Source organism: Equus przewalskii, chromosome 16, assembly GCF_037783145.1.
Source record: "Equus przewalskii isolate Varuska chromosome 16, EquPr2, whole genome shotgun sequence".
NCBI lineage: Eukaryota > Metazoa > Chordata > Mammalia > Perissodactyla > Equidae > Equus > Equus przewalskii.
Genome location: NC_091846.1, coordinates 35,573,300 through 35,591,142, shown reverse-complemented (window position 1 = coordinate 35,591,142; position 17,843 = coordinate 35,573,300). Strand labels below are relative to the sequence as shown.

At 40.7% G+C, this 17,843-nt stretch overlaps 1 protein-coding gene across 3 annotated transcripts in view; it reads left to right on the top strand.

Annotated features, from left to right (window-relative positions):
* The first annotated feature begins 3,025 nt into the window (after positions 1–3,025).
* Positions 3,026–17,843, top strand: part of DIAPH3 (diaphanous related formin 3) — a 484,563-nt gene continuing 469,745 nt past the window's right edge. Inside the window, exon 1 of one of the 3 annotated variants that reach the window (XM_070578871.1) lies at positions 3,026–3,754. In XM_070578871.1, coding sequence (XP_070434972.1) covers positions 3,575–3,754 — 180 coding nt within the window. In that variant the 5' untranslated portion in view covers positions 3,026–3,574. The remainder of the gene's footprint in view (positions 3,755–17,843) is intronic. The other 2 variants (XM_070578869.1, XM_070578872.1) reach the window with 2 other exon arrangements.

The window sequence follows — 17,843 nt, the reverse complement described above, 5'->3', positions numbered from 1 at the left end:
TGCATCTCTTCCATCTGGCAGTTTCTGAGTCATATCCTTTTATAATAAACTGGTAATCTAGTAAGAAAGATGTCTCTGTGAGTTCTATTAGCGACTCTAGCAAATTAATCAAACCCAAGGAGGTGGTCGTTGGAACTCTCATCTATAGCCAGTTGGTCAGAAGCATAGGTGACAACCTGGACTTGCTACCCTAGTGTAAAGTGTGTGTGTGGTCAGGGGGATGGGGGGACGGTCTTGTAGGACTTAACCTGTGGGATCTGATGCTATTTCAGGCTAGATAGGGTCAGAATTCAGTTGAAGTATAGGATGCCAAGCTGATGTCTGAGAATTGCCTGGTGGTGTGCAAAAAGACCCTACACAATGAAACCATTTTGTGCTATTACAAGTGTTCAAGGAACATCTTTGTACAAGTATCTTTGGGCTTTTCTAGGGAGACATCTTGATATGGAATTGTTCGGTCATGGGCACATGTACCTTCTCCTTTTCTAGGTATTACTGAGATGCTATCCCAAGTAGCTGGATCGGGTTTGCACTCCCATCATCTGTGTAGGAATTGCCATATCCCTACATCTTGGCTAAAACTTTGTGACATGGGATTTTGTAATATTTAGCAATATGATGAGGATAAAATGGTATCTCACAAAATTGCTTGTCATTTAAAAAAATTGATTGGAGGCGATCAGTCTCTTCCCTTAACTTTTCATAACTTTCTCTCTCATAATCAGTCAAGTGTTGCATGACAATGTTTCAGTCAATGATGGACTGTGTATACGATGTTGGTCCTATAAGATTAGTACCATATACCCTAGCGGTATAGTAGGCTATATCATGTAGGTTTTGTGTAAGTACACTCTATAATGTTCGCACAATGACAAAACTGCCTAATGACACATTTCTCAGAACTTATCCCTGCCCTTAAGTGACATAAGACTGTAGTCGTGAAGAGTGAACCCTCACAGGATTTCATTAGTGATTGTCTGGATGCTGGGACTGAGCAGAAATGATAAAGGAAAGAAACATGTTCCTGATTCCAGGCTTCTTCAAGCTTGCCTTTTGTCTCAGCCAATTTTGTCCCACCTCTGTGTACCCAGCCGGGCACAAGGTAGCATTTCCAAAATTGTTGACTCAGTGGGGTCCACCATCTCCTTCTTGTTGGGAGGGAGTCAGAATGAGGGGCAGTGCATGCTGTCATGAGGCTTAAAAAGTAAACACATATAAAATGTACTTCAAAGAATGGAAAACTTAGACAAAGGTATTATTTTCACAGGTTGCAGTTGCGAAGAATTTCTGTGAGAAAAGTGTCAGAGCACTCTATGTGAAGATTGAAAATTAGTTATAATAGCTTTTGTTTATTTATATTTGGTACCTTCTACATGTTAAGGACATAAGAAAGAAAAGAGCAGCCCTTGACATCAGCGAACTAGTTTGGCACTTAGAGCTAGGCTTCAGTCTTTCAGAAGCTGGCTTGACACTATAGCTAGGAGATGTTGTTCTCCTGAGGGACATAAACAATCTCACAGAACAACAATATCAGACAAAGTCACTCTGGAACTGTGTTGAAGTGAGACAAAACAGGACCACTTTCAATTCTGTCTAAGCACAGACAACAACAAGGACAGCGTGCAAATCACAAAATACCAGACACCCCTCGCTCCATGGCTGCTGCTTCATCAGTTATAGCTTTAGCCTCACTCTTTAGCCTACCTTCTAGATAAGATTTATTAAGATACTCACTCATTGAACTGTCCCCAATTCCTGACAGCACCCAAGTTCACATCAAGCCTTCCCACTCTGCTTCCGAGGAGTTGTCCCAAATCCCCTACCCAAAGCCCAAACCCTTTACGTCCTATCTATCACGCTCTTCCTGAGCAACTCCATGGTTCTCCAGAGGGCACATTCTCACCCCCCAGGAGAATAACCTCCATTGTTCAATTACAGGTGTTCTTCCTGGTGGTCTTCGGTAAAAGGGGCTTTCACAGACATTTCCAAGAGCTTTACATAAGCTATCTCATTTAAGCCTGACAATACCCATTTGGTTGGTATTATTATTATCCCCCTTTTGCAGATGGAAATGCAAAGAAAATTAAACATCATCTCCAACATCACATAGCTAGTAAATGACAAAATAAAATTTACATTTGGGTCTAATGGTCATCGAAACATATGGAACTACTTCAAGTTCTCCTGACCTTTCTGTCCTGCTGGAGTTTTCCCTAACATTAGGTGCTCTCTGAGGACAGAGACAGGCACAGAAAGTCTGGTACAGTAAAAACAAATAAAAGGTAAAAAAAAAAAAAAAGCTGTAGCATGAAGACTTCCTGGTAACTAAGGCCCATTTTCTGAACCTCTGTGATAATCTGTCCCGAGTTCCTACAGTTGTTTCTTGTACCCAAATCAGTGCAGCATGTTTACCAGTCTTGGCCCACATCACCTCCTTATAGTCAGAAGATGGATAACTTAAGGAAATAGTTCAAAGGAAAAGATGACTTTTAAAGGGGGAAAAAAAGCGCACTAATGTGTGAGAAAACTTCCTTAGCCTTGTAGCTTGACCTTGGGCATACACAACAGACTCTTGCATGGTTTCAGCTCAAGGCCCCTCACTACACGCCCTTGAAAGTTTTTCAACTCTGCTCTTGACCCCTCTTGGCTTGCTCCTGCCTGGAACGCCGTTTATCTGAGGGTCCCACAAGTCTTTTCTGCCTAGTGAAAATCTGTACATCCTTCTTTTTGCTTTTCCACATCTGCTCCTTCAGATTTATCTCCCCTCTTTGTTCTCAATGAACTTTTAAAATAACTGCTTTAATATTTACATTACTTCATTATTTCTGTAAGTTTGTGAACCACAATAGCCTGTGAGCTCCTCTAGGGCGCGGCCCGCGCTTTCTGAATTTTGGCGGACCTGACACCCAAGAGGCGGCACTCAGTAGGCGCTCAGTGAATAGGTCGAAAAAGCATCCTTTTGGAGCGTCGTAGGCGCTGTCGTCATCTCCCGCCTAGCACTCCGCCAAGCACAGATCCTAGAACTACTTTTCCCAGTGACCATCGCACCGGAGCCTCCGAAGACGTGCAAAGAGAGGGTTAGACGGTGATTTCACACTCCAGCGCCGCTCAAATGGTGGTGCAGAGAGGGTCTCGCCTGCCTTCCAGGTTAGCACGAATCCGTTCTCCAAACTCCAAATAAACACAGACAAGTGACTTCCTGGTAGGTTCTCTGCACATCCCCAAACGGAATCCTACCCTGTGCCCTTAAGGTGAGCTGTCTGGGCCGCCAAGAGGCTTGAGTGGGGAAATGAACTGACAGCGCAGCCAATCATGTCTCGTTATGCCCGGAAGGGGCGGCTCCCGGGAGTGTCATTGACCAAGGGGCGCGGGATTGGCGGGTCCCGGGCCGTGCGCGGTGGCGGGAGTTTTCGGATGTGTTGGCCGCGGCCCCGGCTGCAGCGGTTGGGCTGAGTCCGGCCGGTGGCGTGGGCGGCGGAACCGAGAAGGCGAGTTCGCCACTGATCCTTGAGCTCCCAGTCTGTGGCTTGCAGAGCGGCTGCCTTCCTTCTGTCTTCCGGAGCTGCGGGGAAGGATGGATCGGCACCGGCCACGGCTGCACCACCCAGCGCAAAGCTCCTCCGCCGGGGCCCCCTGCTCCTCTTCCGCCTTGCCCCGCAGCAGCCGGGAAAGCAAGATGCCGCGCAGGAAGGGCCCCCAGCACCCTCCGCCGCCCGGCGGCCTGGAGGAGCCTGGAGAGAAACGCCCCAAGTTTGTAAGTTCTGCCTGGAGCTGGGGTGGGGAGCTCCCGCCTTGCTTGCGGCTGCGGCTCAGTCCTGGCATACTTAACTTTAGTAAACTGACTGACTTGGCTGACAGCAGAGGGTGGGTCCACAAGGGCCTGGGAGGCTCAATTTTGTTCTAGATTTCCAAAGCTGCCAGTCTCTTCTTAGGTTTACGACGACAGGGTCCAATTCTGTTTGACTCCTTTGATAAATACTGATCATTGTGTTGCCCAAATTTCTTCAGGCTAACGTGGAAGGCAGTTCAAATGTGTATGTATTGACGTCACCTAGGTGGACACTGCATTTTTTAAGGGGGACTTCTCCCCACCCTCCTAGCTTCTGACGGTATGAGATGAATCAAAGTGAACTTTCAGGTGATTCTGTTTCTTTTTCTGCTTAATATTTTAATTCAAGAAGAATTTTTTAAGGTACATATAATTTTCCAAGTCGAAACAGCTCGTTTTAAAACTTGGCGGGCCATGTAGTCACTGCTAAAGAATGTTTTGTTTAGATTGGAAAGAAGTCGAAGTATTTGAAACTCGCTGTTCTGTTACTTAGTCACTTTAACACTAAGGGAAGTGCCATAATTAGCGCTTTGTAAATAATTTTGTTGGTATCAGCTTGTAAAAGAATAGGCAGTGATGATTGTTTTGTTGTGTGTGTGTGTAAATAAATCACATAGAAGGTTGATAGATTTGGGGTGAGTCCAACAGAATTGAAAATTTAGTACTGACCTCTCCATTTTCCTTGGGAGTATGGAAAACATGTTTTTTTTAGTCATAGGTGAACTTGTACAGTCTGTGCCTTCTCTAAACAAGTAAAAATTGTTAGGAATTTAAGTCAGGATACACAAATTAAGTGAGTAAAGATTTGTGGATGAGAAGTGAGTTGCTAACAGAAATGATGGTTGAGTAAAACTGGGAGCAGAGCTGTGAGATATATCAGAATACTGAAAATGAAGGACAACATGGATTAATTATGCTAAATTGTCAAGATGGCCATAGGAATGGTGAAATTTTGCAGGAGGATCAAATATGTTGTTGATTGTTATCTCGACAGAGCTGAGGAATAAATAAGGCATGGTTAAGTTCACAATAAAGATTCTACCCAATCCGAGAAGCATCTGTGGGGCAGTGACTTTTCTTCCTTTTACAGTCTACTCTCTCGGTTAATAATGTCATTCTATTTTGTGTGTTAAAAAGGTTATCGTAAGGATGAAAAGACATCTAAAAGACTTTTAAGCTCTAAAACTAATAAACATATCTAAAATACTGTTTGTTTTTAGGTAAGGGTCTGCTGTGAGTCATGACTTCATAATTAATTTGGAAGTAATTTGGACCTTTCATAATCTCTGAAACTAATTTAGATTCTTGCTTACATGGTAATTTCTTCAGATATGTTTTCCATTTCACTAATTCTGTCATGAGCTATGTCTAAACTGCTGTTTAACTTGTTCTGAATATTTAGCAATTTTTTATTTCTGTAAGTTCCATTTGCCTCCTTTCAAGTCTGCCTGGTCATTCCTGATAGTTCCTTGTTTCTTATTTTTTTATTTCTTTAGAGATTTCCTACTTGGCTCTTCGTGTTCTTTATTTGACAGGTCTGGTGTGTGCCATCTTTGAACTGTCTGCATTGACTCGCACTCGTGGTGGCTTGTCCTTTCCCCCTGTGCTTGTTGATTCTTGTAAGCTCGTTGTTTTATCTTAACCTGTCTTCTAGGAGGCCTAATTGGGGATGCTTTTCTCTGGAGGTGATTTGAGTCTGTTTCCACCAGAAGCCAGGGGGTGGTGCTGATTTGGGGCCACCTCCCTAATGAACTAGGACTTTCAGGGGACCTGGAGTTTCAGGCTTGGCTCTAACTCTCTCCCTGGCCCGAGACTCAGTATCCCAGTCTGAAGGCTGCCTTTTCAGCAGCTGTTCCCACTCAGCCTACTTCTCACTGCTCTTAGTTCCACCGTGGTAACTCTTGTTTTGAGGATGGAGGGTGATCTTTGGAGATCTCATGAGATCTCGGCAGTGCTTCAAAAAGTGATTGTTCTCTAGTTCAGGCTGCTGGACTGCTGGACGTCAAGTCGTTTCTTGGCTTTCTCCTGATTTAGTATGATGTGATGTTAGCCTGAATCTCTTCAGGTTACCTAGTCGTTAGGTCACCTAGTTGCCTGGGGCAGCTGCTTTTGAATGGAACAAGTAACGTATGTATTTTAGGTGTCTGATGTTTGTGTATTCTACAAAGCTGCAAGCTGGTAGTGCAACTGAGTGGTAAACCGGCCGCTTGCTCCTGTCTTAGTTTAGGAAGTCAGGAGCTCTGTACCCACTGAAATCCTGTTTTACTTGGGGCCTTGATAAAGCAGACAAACAAATCTTTGTTTTTTACTGAATGTATCGTTGTGGGTCTCAAGTTACTTTTGAATTGTGTATAAAGTTTGTAGCATAGAACCTCTATAGATGTGTGTAAATAGTAGAAATTAGTCTATTGTAAATATATGATAGTTTGGCTGCACAGGGAATTAATTGCTTTTGGGCTGTTTGTGAACCAGCCAACTTGACTTCAGTAGGAAATATGGTAAGCAGTGAGTATTGAGATAATTACTGAGGATGATTACTAGGGGACCAGAGGCAACTGGAGGAGGCTGGGAGGACAAGGCAGGTACCTAGGTGAAGGCATTGTGAAAGCAGATAGAATTGAGTAGGATCATTAAACTGGGTACCTGCGCTAGGTCATACCCTCGGTACTTGGACCTGAGTCCTATTTGCCTTCTAGGACCAAACAAAACAGTTGTTCTGCTCATCGTGAAAAGCCTTTCAGTGATACTGAGCACTTCATTCCTACGTCCCACTGTTCTTAGAAACACACAGTCCATACTGTGGTGGCCACCAGATCCAGAGTGAGAGCAGGACATGCACCTTCTGGAGAAGTCTCCATCTCTAGGATGTGGGTTAGTCTTTTGAAAGGATGCCTGTAAATTCTGTGATCCAAGATGACAGAGTAGCTGTTCTTTTTAATTAAGAATATCCTGTAAAAGTTCTCATAGACTTTAGTGTAAATCTTGCATCTGATCTCATGGTTTTCATTGAATAGATTGTTAATTATTGTCTAATTATTTCATTACAGTACCCTCAGTTTTGGTTGTGAGAGATTTTTCACCCTGTCCATTAACATCTGTATATCCACCCTGTTTGGGCATTGCTAGTAATAACAGTTAACCTTTCTGTGTGAGCCAAGCACTGTTCTAGGTGCTTTATAAATATCAACAACCCTATTAGGTAGGTGGTATTATTAGCCTTGTTCGTCAGATGGGAAAATGAGGTACAAAGGTTAAATTGCTTTAGGGTCACACACCTGCCAGTTGGCGAGGCTGGGACTTGAATGTAGGCAAGCTGGTTCCAGAATACACATCGTTAGTCACTGTCCTGTATTACTCTCCCATGCTGTTGGCAGTTTTCATCTTTACTGCTGCTTTTCTCATTCAGGAACCATGAACAATGGTTAGGAGTGCCTTTAATGAATATAGAATTCCTGATTTCCTGCTGATAGGCAGGTTGTTGGGTGGGAAGAGGTATCAAATTGGAGAACTTTTGTTGTTTGTGCTAGGAACTTGAGGAGAGTTGAAATCAGAGTAAACCATGAGATTAGAGCATGCTCACCTAATTGCTTTGGGTTTATTTGGAGGCAGGTGTGGTAGGCTGGATAATGAACCCCCAAAAGATATTCACGTCTTAATGCCCAGGACCTGTGAATGTTACCTTACATGGCAGAAAAGGACACTGCAGGGATGATTAAGTTAAGGCTTTGTAAGAGGGAGGTGTAGGGGGATTTGATTACAAAAGAGAAGGCATGTGACTACAAGGCAGATTTTAGTGATGCAACCGCAAGTCAAAGAATGCTGGCAGCTGTCAGAAGTTGGAAGAGGCAAGGAACTGTTTTCTCCCAGAGCCTGCAGAGGGACACTGGCCCTTCTGATATCTTGATTTCAGCCCAGTGACACTGATTTCAGACTTCTGGCCTGCAAAACTGAGACCATAAATTTCTGCTGTTTTAAACCCTCAAATTTGTGGTAATTTGTTATGGCAGTTCTATGAAATGAACTCAGCAGCTACAGCGATGAGGATGACCACATGCAAGGGTTTGGTTTAACAGTTTATAAATGGATGTTGTGGGAGAACCATCAGATTCGTTCAGATCTCTTCCTTGTGGTATCATTTTATTTTGGAAGGTTTGTGATTTGGGGGGGATGTAAGATAACCACAGCTTGGTCCTCTGGAATAACAACTAGAACCGTCATTCATCTTGGTGTGCTGCATCGTTTTCATAGTTGCTAGAAAGCTGAGGAAAGATGGAGGTGATTTTTGTATGCTCTTTTTTGAATTTATTTCTTAAGTCTGTAGCTGAAGTGATGTTTTTAGTTGTCCTAGAGGTAAACTGGGAAGAATTGGAGATGATGTTCTAAATTGAAGGCATTAGGCACCTGAGTTTTATTCATGTCAAAATTCCACCTAACCCATCAGACATTGAAAGAAACTTTCCTAAAGTAAAATCATTTTATTCAGGCCAGACTTCTAAGTAAATTGCTCTGAATTGTCCCAGACTTTCTTTCCTTTCTCTTTCCTAACAGAGAAAATAAATTTTTTTTCTTGGTTAATATATGACTTATCAAAAGAAAATATATCAGGTGGATTTTGGGGAGTACATTTACTGCTGAAAATAGATGATACATAGTATTTATTATTTCTGCATTGCTCTGGATCTTTTCTTTGTGGGTAAAAAGGGGTGGGAGCAAGGATGATTGTTTCAGATTTAGAGCAAAGCTTAATTGCTTTTTTTCAAAGACTCATGTCTTTAATTATGAAGCAAGCCAACTGACATACATTTATTATGCTGTGAAACCTTGCATCTCATCTAGTCTGTCTTGTAGCAATTGCTTCTGAACAGATGTTACCTGAAACACCTTTGTGCAGTTGGTAGAATGCTAAAATTTGTCATGCTTTTATTATTGTTGTCTTGAATTAACTCTACTTTATGGCATAACTTTATTGCTGTGTCCTAGAATCTTTATATATTTATTGCCTTATAAATTGGATTTAAAATTGGCTTTTTATATAGAATATAAATTAACATGTGTATAACTTGTTTATGCTTGCAGAATAATACAAGAGAAAACTGCTACGTATTACACTAATGTAATTGTCTTTAACTCAGCACATAGTATCCTCCAAACTAGGAATGAAATGAATGCTACAGAATATGCTTACTATTACACTCTGCTTATTTATCCCAGAAACTAATTTGACTTTTAGATCTATAAAATATAGATTAAGCGTAACCTTTTACTTCATGGGATATTAAAGATCAAAGCATGAGCTTTCTTTGAACAGAATCTACAAAGGTAACTTTTCTCTCAGTAGCAGCAGGGTAGCGTTGAAATACCTTACCATTGGGGTAATTTTCTCAAATAGCAAATCCAATAATCATTATTAAATTAGGGGAGAATTTAAGAGTTTCAGTAAGTTAAGTTTGGTGTTGGGATATTCAAGTTACTACCTAATTAATGTAAACTATTTGGAAATGCTTGTTATAGGTTTTATTTTTCAAAAGACCCACCACCATCCTTTCTTACACTTTTTTGTAGAAAAGGCATGAATAACATTTATGAACAGCGACTTGTATCACTTTTGGGGCTTGAATCCTAGCTGTATGAACTTGGGCAAGTTACTAAACCTCTCTGTGCCTCCATTTCCTCGTGTTTAAAACGGGGTTGTTGAGAAGATTAAAAGTTAATGTGATGGTCCTAGAATAGTACCTGGCTCATTGTAACCTCTACATAAAGATTTACCGTTTACAAGGGTTGTTGTCTTTGTTGTTATCATTTGTAGTAATAGTTGTAGTATAATTGTTGTCTATGTTTTAGGGCACTGGGGATATTACATTGGATGTTTGAATAACCTTCTTATCCTGGGAAAATTTTAGTTGGTCCAGGCTTTTTCCTCATGGTGTGGCAGAGGCAGAGTCATTGTGTTCTCAGTTCTTGTCCTGGCATGCCATGTGCCATTCAGATTGATGCAGAGTTCTGATTCTGATGACTGCATGGTCAGAGCAAGTTTCTGAAGCTTTCTGAGGGGTTAGTTCTTTATTTGTAAAATGAGGATCAGGCAGCTATGAAACTTATGCACAAATGAAAGTTACAGAAAGAAACCTACAAAGGAAACAACCTCTAACTTAGAAAAAAAATTCATGTGATACTCGTGTGGACTTGAATGATAAAAATAATGTTACTTATATATTCATAGATATAAAACTAAGTATAACTCTTTATGCTCATGGCTCTTTTACAACTATAAAACCAAAACAGATTTACATATAAAATTCAAAACAAGACTATAAATCTAATAAAATTCAAATTAACAACATTAATTTAATGTGATTGATGATGTTTAGCTGAAATGAAGTCATCATTGTTGGATTTAGTAGTAGAAAGATATGTGTGTGGTTTGCTGTTTTCCTTTATGTCAGCTTGACTCTGAGATGGAGATGGAATCTCAGAGGCTGAGGAAGCTAAGTATAGACTGACGCATCCAAAGACCAAGCCCCACACTGGTGGTAGAGGCCTGTCATTGAACGTTGAACATTTCTGTCTTTTTCACAGGTCTTGACTTTAGGCTCTGAGTGAAGCAGTTAACTCTTATACATCTGTTTATGATAAAAAGAAAATAGCCATAGGTAAACATTTTTTTAGGAAATTGTATGAAACTGTTGAAAAAGAGCAGAAAGAACTGGAGCCAATAATATCAGCATCTGTATTCCTTTTTCTCTTGAAATTTCACTTTCCATAGCTGTGGGCACGTGGTTCCTTAAGGAGTGTCGTTTTAGAATTATGAACAGTGTTTTGGAACTGAATTCTTCCTATGTGGAAGAGCTTGTGAAAACCTATGTGGCATGATGTTGCTGTTGTTTGGCTTTCTTCTGACGCCATATTGGCAGTACCCACAAATGCAAGTGTGGTCAACAAAAGTGCCTGATGGAACATAGAGTGGTCATTCAGATTGTCCAGAATATGTTTACTTTACTTCTCATGTTTACAATAATCTTGGAAAAATACAAAATTTAATAAGTCTTATAAAAATGAAGAGTCTGTGGAAGGACCCTGCAGATCTCAGTTTGAGGAACCTGGAGATGACTTATGTCAGGAAGTTAGAAGACAACTTGAATACGGCGAAGGTTTTGCACCTTTAGTCCTGTGTCTAGTGATGAGCTGAAAGTGATTAGTAGGAATTTATCAGTAGTGAAGGATGCATACAACATGCTTCAAAACAGTTTATTTCTAAATAGTTTTCTAAGGGTAAACGTTTCCCTTGCAATCTTTAAAAAATATATTGTATCGTAACGAAGAGGTATAGAATGTCATGTATTGCTCACCAATAACCTTCGGAAAGGAAGCATCATAAATTCCATTGAAATGTCCATTTCCTCCCATCATGTCTATATCTCCTTCTAATCTTTGCCTTCATTTCCTTGAGGTAAGGGTTTACAGGGCTTTTAAAAAATTTTAAAATTTTGGTTAGTGTTTTTTTTTTTTGGGGGGGGCGGTGGGAATTCCTATTTATATTTGTCTCTCTTCCCTAAAAACAGATCCGTTAATGGAATTAATACCCACTAACTTTCTAATCTCTCCATCTTTGGGGATCATAGTCCATCTTAAATACCAGAAAGGAATGGGGGACTAGGATTTAATGTATCAAGTATGTACTAAGGGCATTCTGTGTGCTGAGGGGCTTGGGGTATACCCAAGTAACTATGGTCCAAGTCAGATCTTCACGGTTAAAGATGGCTAAATACCTCTTTGTTTCTCTCCAAGGAAATTATTCCTAATTCTAAGCATTCTGAAAGTTAAAAAAAAAGTGGGTACTTCTTTTGGAGTTATGGTGTAGAATTTCTGGAAACTCTTAGTAAGATACACAGATTAGTCTAATTGTAAGATCCATAATATTGCATTTATTTGGCTAATTTTATTATGAAGTAACTTCCTAAGATGTGGAGAGTTTATCCTGTAATTGCTGCATTTTCCTGTTTATTTGTCATAAAATGAAACTTTGTATCATTCAGTTTTTAACTAGGATTTGCAAATTGGTGACATTAATTATGGACTGTACTATAGTATTAAACTGTTTTTGTTTATCAAACCCTTGGATAGAATGCAATTCATGATGACAATTACAATTCATTTCTAATGAAAAATTTGACAGTCTGAGAAATGAACATGAAAAATAGAACGCATATAATCTGCATTCAGAAATTCAATGTGACAGTTTCATTTCCTTCTAAAAGGTGACGGTCTCCAATAAAACCATGTTCTAACTTCACTCAGCCTCTCTTCTGAGGTATTATTTTGCTCTTATTGATATGTTATCTTGAACCTGCTTTCAGTTGCTTTATGCAAGTGTCTATAAGCTTTTGAAAGTCACTTTCTCGGAGGGGCCTGATACAGGCTTGAGCTTACAGCAGGAATTTGAATGCTTGGCTAATTGAAAGTCTATGCAAAATTACTCTTGTAACCTTACACCGCCTGGTTCATTAATCTGTTCATGATTAATTTAAATTTAAATGTTATTAATATACTCTAAATGTCTATTTCTTTTTTGTAAAAGATTTCAGTGGTAGTGGGCAAGGGCAGATAAAGACTACCAGAAATATATCTGGGTCACTGGAGAACTGAGCCTGCCAACTCAAGCTCCTCCAGGGCCTGGCAGTGTGGCTTTAGAATCCCACCCCTAACCACTGTGATAAAAAGGGCTTGGGCTGGATTCAAATATGGCTATATATCCTTGGGCAAATAATTAACTTCTGTGCCTCAGTTTTCCTGTCTGTAAAATGGAATAGATAATCGCAGTATCTACGTTTATAGATTGTTGTGAGGATTACTTGAGGCAATGCATGTTACAGTAGCTTGGGCACAGTGCCTAGCAGTTAATACATGACAGCTATTATTCATTTTATTCTTTTGATTCTCAGACTCCAAAGTAGAGGAGATCCCATTTCTGTAGTGTTGAGCTCTCTAGGCCTGGTCATCTTGAAGGGTCTGTGATGGGATCTTGGTTATTGACAGCCTTTTGACCTTTCTTCTCCTGCTTCCCACCCCCCTCCCTCCTCATTCCTCCGTTCCTGCTGGACCCCTGCATTGTTTCCAGGGACCTGACTTTAATTAAAGTGGGGAACACACCAAGAGGTTTGGTCCCTGGATGTATTCCTCTCCTTTTGTTTTATCCAGACCTCCAGGGCCTTGACCTTGCCTCTCTTTCTTTCTGTCAGCCTCCTGCTGACAACATTTGCTCCACACTAAACCCACACTCCACAAAAGTAACCCTGGACCTCCTTTTGAATGGGATGCCTTCACATTCCTCACCTCCTCAAACCTAAGGTAGAGTATAAATAAATAATAGAACCTCTGGCCTCTTGTCCAGTTGTCTCAGCTTGCCAAGCGTGGTGCAACCTGATGGGCTTCTTTGTGGCTTAACCGGACCGCTGCTTCCTGGTGGAAACCCCTCCCAGCTGCATGAACTGATGGCCTTAGACTATCGGCCCCCAAATTAGCTGGCTCCTCAAAGCTGCTGGATAATAATCCTCATCAAAATAGCTACATTTATTCAGCTCTCACAGTGGGCTGGGCTCTGTTTTAATCACTTAATCCTCACACAATGCTTTGAAGTAGGTACTCTCACCCTCCTTGTGTTGCACATGGTGAGGCTGAGGCGAGGGAGAGGTTTGGGAACTTTCCCGAGGTGCCACAGCTGGGAATAGAGAATGATGGATATGAACGCAGCCAGTCTGGCTCTAGAGCCCTCACTTTGAATTAACTCTTTGGTTGCCTCCTTTTCCATTTTTCTCAGCATTTATGCTAAACCGTTATCCTTCTCTTGACCTCCTCTATGGGCCTGATTTCTTTTTGTTGTAGTGTAAATAGTTTTTTAAATTGACAAAGTAATGTATGCATCTCTTAAAAAGCCCAACAATGTAAGAGTACAGAGTGAAATTCACTAAGATTCTTCCATCCCAGACCACCAATTCAGCTTTTTCCAATGCAGAGGCAATGATGACTTTTATGATTTTCCTTTGTATGCTTTAGTGATATTCTGTGTGTATATGTAAAGCACCTGCTTTGTACCCACACGGGAACACAGCATGGCATGCTTAAGAGATCTTAAGAGATAGTTACCCCTGACACTCACCTTGACACCTTCAGAGAGAAAATAAAGGCTGTATTACTTGAATCTGCTCAATTTCCTGCTATTACAGCTGTAATCTTCTATATCTGCAACTACTCTTCTTCCTTTCTGCTCCAATATCCACAGAAGAAATGTCTGCTTTCCTGTTTAAGGCTAGTTCCTTGACCATTGTACTTGACCCAGCCCCATTCCATGGCGAATGTTTCACTCTTTACTGGTTCCATCCCATAGAATGTTCAAACATCTTCCTTTATGAAAGAAAAAGCAGGAGCAAAACCAACAACCTCCCTCTCCAAGTTTCCCTTGACCCATCGCACCCTCTGAATACTCTGCTCACCCTCCTTACTTTATAGCCAGATTCTGTGAATTAGTTGTTTTCATTTATTCAGTAAATATTTGAATGCCCTTTCTACCACAGTACAGGTGGGTACAGTTTGGTCCTTGACTTCAAGAGGCTCGCTTTCAGTCTGGTGTGGAGAAAAGACATGTGAACCAACAAGCATGAAGTGCTCCCGGGGAGTCCATGTTGTAGAATCTTTAAGAACTCAGGCTCTGGAGTTAACCTGTATTTGATACCTGCGTGACCTTGGAAAATTACTTTGTTTTTTGTTTTGCTTCTTCGTTTATGAAATGGGAGTGATGGTACCTATATTATAGCTTAGATATGATGATTCCATGTGTTGTAATGGGGGTTAACACAGATAATAGTAAACAGCTCTTAGCTTGTTGCTGCTGCTACGATGGCATCGTGAAATGATAGAGGGCGCTCACAAAGCAGGGATTCGGTCAGCTCCCGTTGGTTCCTACACCTTGTCTTTGCTTCTGTCGTTGCACTGAAATTGCTTTGGCAGATCAACAACTGCCAACCTCGTGGCTGATTTGCAAGCTTCATCTTACTTGACTTCTTCCAGGTGTTAGCACTGACCCCTCACTTCTTGAAGCCTTTGCTATGACGCGTTCTTCACTTCTAATCTTTGCTCATCCCCCTTCCTACCCTCTTAAATTATTGTTCCCAGAGACTGTCTCTTTGATCTGTTACTCGTTTTACTTTGTACCTCCTTCCAGCATGAGCTCATCCATTTCTTTAGCTTTTACCACCACCTAGGTCAGTGCTGTTCTATAGAACTCTCTGTGATGATGGAAATGTTCTGTTCTGCTGTGTCCAATTTGATAGTCAGCGGCCACATGTGGCTAATGTTACCAAAGGGCTGAATTTTTACTTTGATTTAACTTGAATTAACTTAAATAGCCATATGTGGTTAGTGGCTAATGACGGACTTTGGCCCACATTCATGTTTCAAGGGACTGCCTGTGGCCCTCAGAGTCTTCACCTGTATGCCAGACTGCCTTCCAATGATGTGATGATTTACTCCTGCTGGATAACATGCACATCTTATTCCAGCAAAGATGATACAGTTTCATAGCCTCTGAAGCTGCCCTCAATGGTAGGTTTATGAGCAAAACAACATCAGTGATGACAGAAACAGGTATGGGATCACACCTGTTAGAATGGCTGTCATCAAGAGGACAAGAGAGAACAAGTGTTAGGGAGGATGTGAAGAAAAGTGAACCCTTCTGCACTGTTGGTAGGAATGTAAATTGGTTCAGCCCCTATGGAAAACAGTATGGAGGTTCTTCAAAAAATTAAAACTAGAAATAGCGTATGATCCAACAATCCCAGTTCTGGGTATATATCCAAAGGAAATGAAAATTGGATCTCAAAAAGATATCTGCACTCCTGTATTTATTGCAGTGGTATTCACAATAGCCAAGACATGGAAACCACCTAAGTGTCTGTCAACAGATGAATGGATGAACAAGAGGTGGTACATAGTACAGTGTAATATTATTTAGCCACAAGAAAGAAGGGCACCTTGGTATTTGTGACAACATGAATGGACCTTGAGGGCATTATGCTAAAGTGAGATAAGCCAAACAGAGAAAGACAAATACTGTATGACATTCCTTGTATATGGAATCTAAAAAGGCTGAGCTCGTGGAAACAGAGTAGAATGGTGGTTACCAGAGGCTGGAGGGTCAGGGAATTGGGGAGATGTTGTTAAAGGTTACAAAGTTACAACTAGACGATAAATAGGTTCTGGAGATGGTGACTCTAGTCAACAGTACTGTCTTATATATTTCAAAGTTGTGAAGAGACTAGATCTTAAATGTTTTCACCACAAAAAAGAAATGATAATTGTGTCATGTGATAGAGATTTTAGCTAAAGCTACAGTGGCAATCATATTGCAATAAGTAAATGTATCAAACCAATACATTGTACATCTTAACCTGACACAGTGTTATATGTAAATTATATCTCAATAGTAATAAAGAAATAGATATGAGAGAGTTATCTTCATATTCTTGCAAGATCTGCAGTCCTCAGTAATTTGCATTAGGTTATTAGGATCATTGGGTGCCTTCCCAAGCCTGTCTCTGTCAGCTGCTGACCTCCCCATAACCTTTGTCAACTTGTTTTATTAGTGTGCTTCAATGGTGTGGTGATCAACATGAAACTATGTATTTTTAGAAGTCCTTTACAAATATACTTGGGTTATTGCTACAGTCATTGTTGAAGTCTCCTTTGGCATTGTTGGAAGATTGCCAAGGGCACGTTAGGCTGCAGTTGCTTGACCTTGCAGCTTGATTAAAGAAACTGGTGTGTTCAAAACCTAACTTGTGACATAAAATGCTATGTGTTGGAATTTCACCGTGTCGTAATATGACTGAGCGCAAGGTTGGTGCAATATTGAGCTGCTCTGGATCTAACCCATTCAAGGAATTCTCTCCCCAAGTTCCTTTGGATGACAACTGCAATGAAAAGTGTTAAGGTGAGGAATCCGTGTATTTCAGTTTGTGTAGCCCTGGCAGGACAGTTATTTATATTATTTTTTGAATCACCAAAAAGAGAAAATAAGTGACCCAGGTTACTTAATTTTTCCTCTAGAACCTACTGGATTATGAATTCCTTCATGGCAGATGGTGTGTTTGATAGGCCTTTATATGCCAGGCCTGGCGTGATATCTTGTTAGTTTAGGTACTCAATCACTATATCCTGCTTGGTTAATATTTCCAAAAGAGATGTGAAATGTAATCCACATTTTTTTTTTTTGTTTTGAGCAAGATTAGCCTTGAGCTAACTGCTGCCAACCCTCCTCTTTTTGCTGAGGAAGACTGGCCCTGAGCTAACATCCATGCCCGTCTTCCTCTACTGTATACGTGGGACACCTACCACAGCATGGCTTTTGCCAAGTGGTGCCATGTCCGCACCTGGGATCCGAACTGGTGAACCCCGGACCGCCGAGAAGCGGAACGTGCGAACTTAATCGCTGCGCCACCGGGCCGGCCCCTGTAATCCACATTTTATGCTTAGTACTAGGACTCATGTAACAGCTGGAATTGTGCTCTTTTTCTCCCTTTTTTAGATAGTAGCTTTGTAAATATGCAGTAAACCTTTTGACTCATTTTCAGTGACAAACCAATTTAGAGGGTAGTAATAAAAAGTGGTAATCAAATTATGCAAGAAAACTTAGTGGTGATTTAGTTGTTTAAAAAAGAGTTCAAATTTTATCAATAATTTAAAAATGAAATTTTCTTTAATTAGCTCTTGCTCTGTAATTAATTTCTTACTTGAGTGGGTTTCTTTTTGAATGACATGTTGGATGTGGATATTTTTGTGCCTTATGTTTTAGTTTGAATTGGGAGGGCATGGTTTATCAGACTTGTATGTACTAAAGCTTAAATCCTGCAAATAAGAAATAAAAAAACTATTCCTTACATTTCTATTATGTGCATGAGAGAGCAACTGTAAAAAAATAAAGGGGGAAACTCTCTAGCAAAACATACATTCTTGTTAGTATTAG